Source organism: Haliotis rufescens, unplaced genomic scaffold (assembly GCF_023055435.1).
Source record: "Haliotis rufescens isolate VD_foot unplaced genomic scaffold, xgHalRufe1.0.p SCAF_3, whole genome shotgun sequence".
Lineage (NCBI taxonomy): Eukaryota > Metazoa > Mollusca > Gastropoda > Lepetellida > Haliotidae > Haliotis > Haliotis rufescens.
The window spans coordinates 31,105,735-31,113,476 of record NW_025964001.1 but is presented as its reverse complement, the minus strand read 5'-3'; the positions used below and the strand labels follow the sequence as shown (position 1 = coordinate 31,113,476).

Sequence of the window (7,742 nt, the reverse complement as noted above, 5' to 3'; positions counted from 1 at the left end):
ACAAGTTACATAGCCTGACCACCCGGTGTCATACAGGTCATATAGCCTGACCACCCGTTGTCATACAAGTTACATAGCCTGACCACCCGGGTGTCATACAAGTTCCAAAGCCTGACCTGGTGTCATACACGTCACATCGCCTGACCACCGGTTGTCATACAAGTTACATAGCCTGACTATCCGGTGTTATACACTTCACATAGCCTGACGACCCGGTGTCATACCAGTTACATAGCCTGACCACCCGATGTCATACAAGCTACATAGCCTGACAACCCGGTGTCATACAGGTCACATAGCCTGACCACCCGTTGTCATACAAGTTACATAGCCTGACCACCCGATGTCATACAAGATACATAGCCTGACAACCCGGTGTCATACAGGTCACATGGCCTGACCACCCGATGTCAGACAGGTCACATAGGCTGACCACCCGGTGTCATACAAGTTGCATAGCCTGATCTCCTGGTGTCATACAAGTCGCATAACCACTCCACCCGGTGTCATACACGTCACATAGTCTGACTAACCGGTGTCATACAAGTTAAATAGCCTGACCGCCCATTGTCATACAGGTCACATAGCCTGACCGACCGGCGTCATACAAGTTACATAACCTGTCCACCCGGTGTCATACCCGTCACATAGTCTGACCACCCGGTGCCATACAGGTCACATAGCCTGACCACCGGGTGTCATACAAGTTACATAGCCTGACCACCCGGTGTCATACATGTCATATAGCCTGACCACCCGTTGTCATACAAGTTACATAGCCTGACCACCCGGGTGTCATACAAGTTCCAAAGCCTGACCTGGTGTCATACACGTCACATAGCCTGACGACCCGGTGTCATACACGTCACGTAGCCTGTCCGACCGATGTCATACACGTCACATAGTCTGTACACCCGTTGTCATACATGTAACATAGCCTGACCACCCGGTGTCATACAAGTTGCATAGCCTGACCTCCTGGTGTCATACAAGTCGCATAGCCTGTCCACCCAGGGTCATACACGTCAATACCCAGTAACAGCTTCGGGGACGCAAAATCCCCAGGCTTTAATTCATAAACACATGCTCATAATATAGTCGAAATCGTACGATCGACTCTGCTTTGAGAGATTACTTATGAATAATTTTATTATTTGAATGTAGAAGCATCATAATTTCACGTTCTGCCATTTATCACAATGAATATCAATTTTTAAACGAATCTCATTTCTCTGTTTATATTGTGGAAAATTATCACGAATTAGCATCATTGCACGTTTAAATGCACACACACACACACACACACACACACACACACACACACACACACACACACACACACACACACACACACGCACGCACACACACACACGCACACACCTTTTCATTCCATACAGAACAATCACAATCTTTGGAAATCTTTATTCGTTAAGAACATTATATACAATAGATTTAAAGCCATAACCAAAGTGATAAAGGAAACATTACGTGTACAAATAATAATGTGAGCAATGACCATGTGTAGGGCGATCTCACGCAGGGGTATCTCAAAGTATATGGTACAGCGTGCAAAATAGTATTTAATACGATACGGAAATAGTCAATTTTTGCCACAAAGAATAAGCTAATCTCCTATGTTTAAATAGATTCGTGGTTTAGCGAGCAGTATAGTAATTACTATGATACGGAAATGCCATTGACACTATTAATAACACTATTATGATGTGATGTATACAGCAAATAACTGTACACATGTTTTCAAGTGAATATTTTATACCTAAACCTTTAAATCCGTTTGACAGCAGTAAATGCTGTGAAATAAAAATTAAATTTAAACATTATTTGACCTGATCTCCAAAGGACAACTTGAGAAAGCGGGACACACATTAACGCGTCATCTTGCCACGATCTGTGGTTCTCGTGTTTCTCTGAGAGAACACATACCAGCATACAGAGTGACTGATGATACATCATTATTTCTTCTCCACTTCTGACCTTTCCCCTCATATTTTACATTTCAATGTCATGCATAGAGTATGCATGGAGTAGTTGTTACAGTTAGCATACATAATCATATATCATAGTTTATAAGGGTTTCCAAATAATAAATGTCAAGAAGACCAGAAGGCATGGAAACTTGCATAATTACAATTTGAATATGCAAAATTATACATTTTGTAATTTCATAATATTTTTTCTATTAAATGTGTAAAGCAAAGATTGACAGTTACATAATACATAAGCGATTGTTTCAGATGGTTCATTACATAATGAACAAACTGATGCTTCACCATATCCAATTTAAATAAACACCAGTTAGTGCCTACAATATTAGTATAACTTTAAACTGAACCATCTTAATTCGGATACATCAAAACTGTCATAGTTATGTATTAACTCGATACGAATAGAAAGCTATATACAACAACAACAACATACAACTATGTCATGATCCATTGCTATACATTTTTTGTGTTTTATGCTTTATAGAGACAGACAGACAGACAGACAGAAAGACAGAGAGGTTTATTCAGTATTATGGCCATATGGCCAAAAGTACATTTGATACTAACTCATAATATGATGTCACGTGCATATACAGAAATTATATCTTCTTGAATCTGATAGAAAAAACATGCTTTATATAAGTAGCCACTGAAAAGATTACATGTTTATTTTGTGAGTTGATAAGATTGATAATTAAAATTTCAGATTTATAGTCATTATTCAAGAAGGGGAGATATGTAGATCTTAACTTGGAATACATGTACATGGAATTCATCTTCAATTTCACCTCTGTCAAAATTGGTACAGACACTGTTAACAGCATGAATATCTTTCGATTTACGACACAAATTTACATTAAAATTATGTAATGAGATTCTAAATTTACAAAACGACCTTATTAATGACATGTCTGGTAAGACAGATAAATACATTTCCCGTTGAAAATGTGTCTTCAGTTTACTATTATTGCTAAGATAATGCGAAGATGAAACAGTTTCGTTCCAGTTTTGTGCAAATACATATTTCACTCGCTGCTTAAATATTCCCATAAATACTTGAATGTTTCCAATATCCTGTGCAATCCACACAAAAGAAAAACAACATGTAAATAATAGATTACTTACTTCAGATACCAAGTTTTGTTTACCGTTATCATCCAACTGCTTCAACAATTTATAACACTGAAGAGGATATCTACATTCTTCCATTCTTAGTAACTTTATCCAGTATTTAACTACTCTTACTTGGCTATGCACAAACATATTGCAGCGTCCAGTTTCACCAAGAATTGCTTTGTTTGAGGCATATTTACCAATACCCCAAAAGCGTTTGAAGTATGAGGTATGTACTTTTTCGAAGGCAGCATAATATTTTGTTCCCCATATTTCCGAACCATATAGTAATATTGGTGAAAATTTACAATAAAAAATATTGCATGCTGTTGAAAACCATAATTACTTTATTTGTTTAATTAATTGTTTATGAATTTCAATAACAAGTTTATTGATAAAGAAAATGAACAAAATGACTCAAAATACACCCCAGTCCCACACTTCGGGACGTTGAAAAACAATCTGTTTTACCCTTGTCAGCCTTTTTCATGCTTTTTACAGATGAATACATACTTTGCAGAACATTAAACATTTTTCCATGACAACCCTTGATTACAAGTAGATACAGTAACTTTTGCCTATCCACAAATACGTAGGCTTTCTTAAAACCAACGAAAGCACAGTAAAAACGTCCCTTCGGTTTGCATAATTATATATTTCGAGCACAATGCAATAAATGTACATATTATCTATATGTTAGAGCGAAAACCAGCTTGAGATTCCGATATATAATCATTAATTTCGATCCATGTTCTCAACCTTTTTCCTAACACAAAAGTGAATAACTTGCCAGTAACATTTAAAAGAAAAATAAATACCTCTGTAATTATTTGGGTCCGCCTTTTTTTCCAGATTTGTATAACGGGATTCATACCTAACTTCCACACACTTCACGTTGCATCTTAAAATAAGGTTTGCAGGTCCAGTGTTGTTATGTTTTGAACATATTTCTTATATAAGTACAGTGTATACACGCGCCCGTGAATAATGGCTTCAGAGAAATGTTGAACAATATATCTTAATCTCCCCATTGTATTATGAGAGAGATGCCTTATATGTACATGTTAATAGCAACAGCTCAGTGACCTGCATAACTGGTATTCTCGTGTATTCGAAAACCTGTCTAACTGTCATAAAAAAATAGGAGTGAGTGAGTGAGTGAGTTTGGTTTAACGCCGCTTTTAACAATATTCCAGTTATATCGCGGCGTGTCAGCTTAATCTGGGAGGAAAGCCCGAAGTGATGCAGGTCTCAGACGTTTATCACTTCGGTGAAACCCACGAGCACAGGTATGGTGCTGACAAACCTAGAATCATAATTGGGGCGAACCGGGATTCGAACCCACAATCATAGGTTTCTAGCGTGCCCAAGGGACGCAACTCTGTACAGCGAATCGCGGCGCCTTAGACGACTGGGCCACCCGTGCCTCCCCACGTGTATGTATGATGGCGGTACTGGATTATCGTTCATAATTAGATTTGAACAAACAATCAAGGCTACAATAGTTAATCCTTCGTAATATAACGAGTATAAGACAAGGAAGTGTCGACAGGTAATAGAAGGTCGTAGATATCTGTCATTAACTGTTGAATATGAAACCATCTAGCTTATAGAGATTATCTATGTTGAACTGATGCACACTTTTAACATATCAAATATGACTTTAGGATAATTAATGCATTTATGTGTTATGTCCATGAAAATGTATTGCGTTTTTTACTAGTCCAGCCTGATGTCGATTTATGGTGCTAGCACACTGAGATACCATGCCGCAATTTAACATGAATACCTCACTTAAACACAGTATACTGACTCTTGGCCGACCAGTCCTTGTTTTAGGCCCTTAATGCCGAGCACCAGACAGGGTAACAACAAGTACCATCTTTTAACGTCTTTTGGTATGACGCGGCCGGGGATCGTCCTACCACTAGACCACGGAGGCGGTCTGAGGGGAGCCTATGCACACTCTATTCGCAAAGTGGATCTGGTACTTGAAACTCACGAACGAGGGTATGGTACTGTCAAACAAAATCGTGGCGAAGCCATGATGACAAGATCCTTACCAGCCAAGGACCACAACTCCCCACATGCAATTCGCGGTGCAGAGTTGTGTCCCTTGGGCACACCAGAAACCCCTGATTGTTGGCTCGAATTCCGGTTCGCCCCGATTATGTTTCTAGGTTTGTCAGCACCATACCCGTGCTCGTGTGTTTCACCGAAGTGGTAAACGTCTGTTACCTGCATCACTTCGGGCTTTCTTTCCACATTAAGCTGACACGCCGCGATATAACTGGAATACTGTTAAAAACGGCGTTAAAACCCAACTCACTCACTCACTTAGGTGACTGTGTCATCCATATGCAACTTATCAAAACACCTCATATTTATGGATGAAATCCCAATTTCTATCTACGTACCAACAACCTTTGCACAGTTGTGAAAACCTCATCACTTACAGTAGTGAACGTTTTTACTTTAAGCTGTGATAATCATTGCTGCAGACACTGCCCAATGCGGTTCCAAAACAACTCTCTATCTTCTTCTTCCACTGGCCACGCCAGGTAGGTTGTTGTCTGCAGCAGGGCATACAGAGATGGCGTCATGTTCCGGGCATGGATGCTTTCCAGCAGAAGTACCACCAGGTAGCCCCCGTCCATCTCCATAGCACGTTTCTGGACCAGAGCCAACTCAAACTGACACCAAGGGCTTTGACTAAAGCTGTTTGATAGCACAATGATAACTTTATTGCTCTTTTCCATAGAATGTACTATGTTGTCCACAATATATTGCCCTGGTATAAAGTCTCGCTCGTGTACACACAGATTAAGTCTTTGAGTTGTCTCGATATTAGATATCAACTGACTCCTAACCCACAAAGAGTCAGCATCAGCGTACATGACAAAGGCATCATAGGCGAAGATCATCCGTTCCTGGTCATCTTGTTTTCTGTTCTTATATCTTAGCATGTAGATACAGTAACGTATGCGCCAGCGCCACCTGTGGACGAACGCATGAACAAGGATGGCCAGTACAATGAGTCCGGAAATGGTCACTACTAAAGGAAACAGAAAGGGTGAAGTCAAACATTTCTGTATGGACAAGGGAGAACTTGTTATTAGTTGGCCCTCCATGTCAGGCGGACTGGCACAGGTGTAGTTTTTCCCAGATTTTGGATAGACGCTGTTTGGGTCACCCTCCTGTATCCATTTTATGAACCAGAGATTTTTACATGTACACGATATTCTGTTGTCACTAAGATCCAATATATGAAGCCGAGACAGAAACGTTTGAAAAAAGACATCCTTGTTTACCAAATCAAAACGGTTACCGCTAAGTTTTAATTGTTTAAGCTGAGTCAATTTTCGGAAGGTCCCCACTCTCAGATAGCCTATATTATTCTCATTTAAATTAAGACGTCGAAGTTTGACAAGTTTTTGTGTTAAAACTATGGGAATGGATAGCAATCTACAGTTTGAAAGATTTAGGGATTTCAAATTTGACAAACCGCCCAACAGCACACTCATGTCTTTTACAGTCACACGATCCAGAAGGTTTCCAGACAGGTCTAAGTTTAAGAGACCTGAACAACCGGCGAAGGCATGCGTGCTTACATCCACATGGAATTTTAGCTGACATCCTTGTAGAACTATGGTGGTCAGATGGCTGCTGTTGAATGCGTAGGAGTTAATTCTACTGAAAGGTTTTTCTTCCTCAATGCTGATACAAGCCAAGCTCACCTGGAGGAATACTTCAACCAGATTTGGAAAATTTTGAAAAGTATTTTTAGGAATATATCTTAAACTATTCCGTGAAAAAAACAGTTTCTTCAGGTCTCTTAGACAATCAAATTTGTCTGTTTGGATTGACTGTAACTTATTTCGGTCCAGGTTGAGATTCTTCAGTCTGGGAATACTTTGATTGTCATGTTTGCAGAAGTCTGGCCACTCTGTAAGAAAGTTATCCCTTAACGTTAATTGTGTCAGAGACGGTAAACGTATAAAACTCGTCGAATTAATTTTACAATATTCAGCCGTGATACCGGTAAGATTTTGATTTTTCTCAAATATTGAAAAGTCGAGATGGGAAATAGCATTGCTGCTGATATCAACCCTTCTTAATACAGATGAGGACATATTTCTTAACCCTTCTATACAAGATTCACTGAGTCCAATCTTCTCCAGAAGAAGCATTTCAACCTGTGTATTCCCCACAGCATGGGACATATTTGAGAGAGCTAGCTTGTCTTCACAAAGATTGTTTTCAGACAAATCCAAACACGTCATGTTATGAAGCAGTTCGAATGCGTCCACATGTACCAAGGAAATGCTGTTGTTTTTCAGCTTCAATATTTGAACAGTTGTGACGTTTATGAACGTCTCCTTGGAGAGAACACCCAGTTGATTTCCAGTGAAATTGAGGAGAAGTATTTCCCTGTGAAAGTCGGGTATGAAGGTAAGAAGGGTGTTTGAACAAAACGCACATGGGTCTCCACATTCACATTTGAAGCATTGCTTTCGTTGTCTTTCACATGTGATATTAACTCCACATTCATGAGAACGGACTGAACTCACAAACACAAACAACAACATGGGGAAAAGTTTTCCTACAGGCTCCATCGTTGGT

General features: G+C 39.6%; 1 protein-coding gene across 1 annotated transcript; it reads right to left on the bottom strand.

The window, feature by feature from the left end:
• Positions 1 to 5,395: 5,395 nt before the first annotated feature.
• On the bottom strand, positions 5,396 to 7,742 carry LOC124146360 (toll-like receptor 2 type-2). Its single transcript, XM_046516619.2, has one exon. The coding sequence runs from the start codon at positions 7,733 to 7,735 to the stop codon at positions 5,609 to 5,611; it is 2,127 nt and encodes a 708-aa protein (XP_046372575.2). The 5' UTR covers positions 7,736 to 7,742; the 3' UTR covers positions 5,396 to 5,608.

Coding starts and splice junctions, on each gene's coding strand:
- LOC124146360 (XM_046516619.2), bottom strand. CDS start 7,735: ATGGAGCCTGTAGGAAAACTTTTCCCCATGTTGTTGTTTGTGTTTGTG.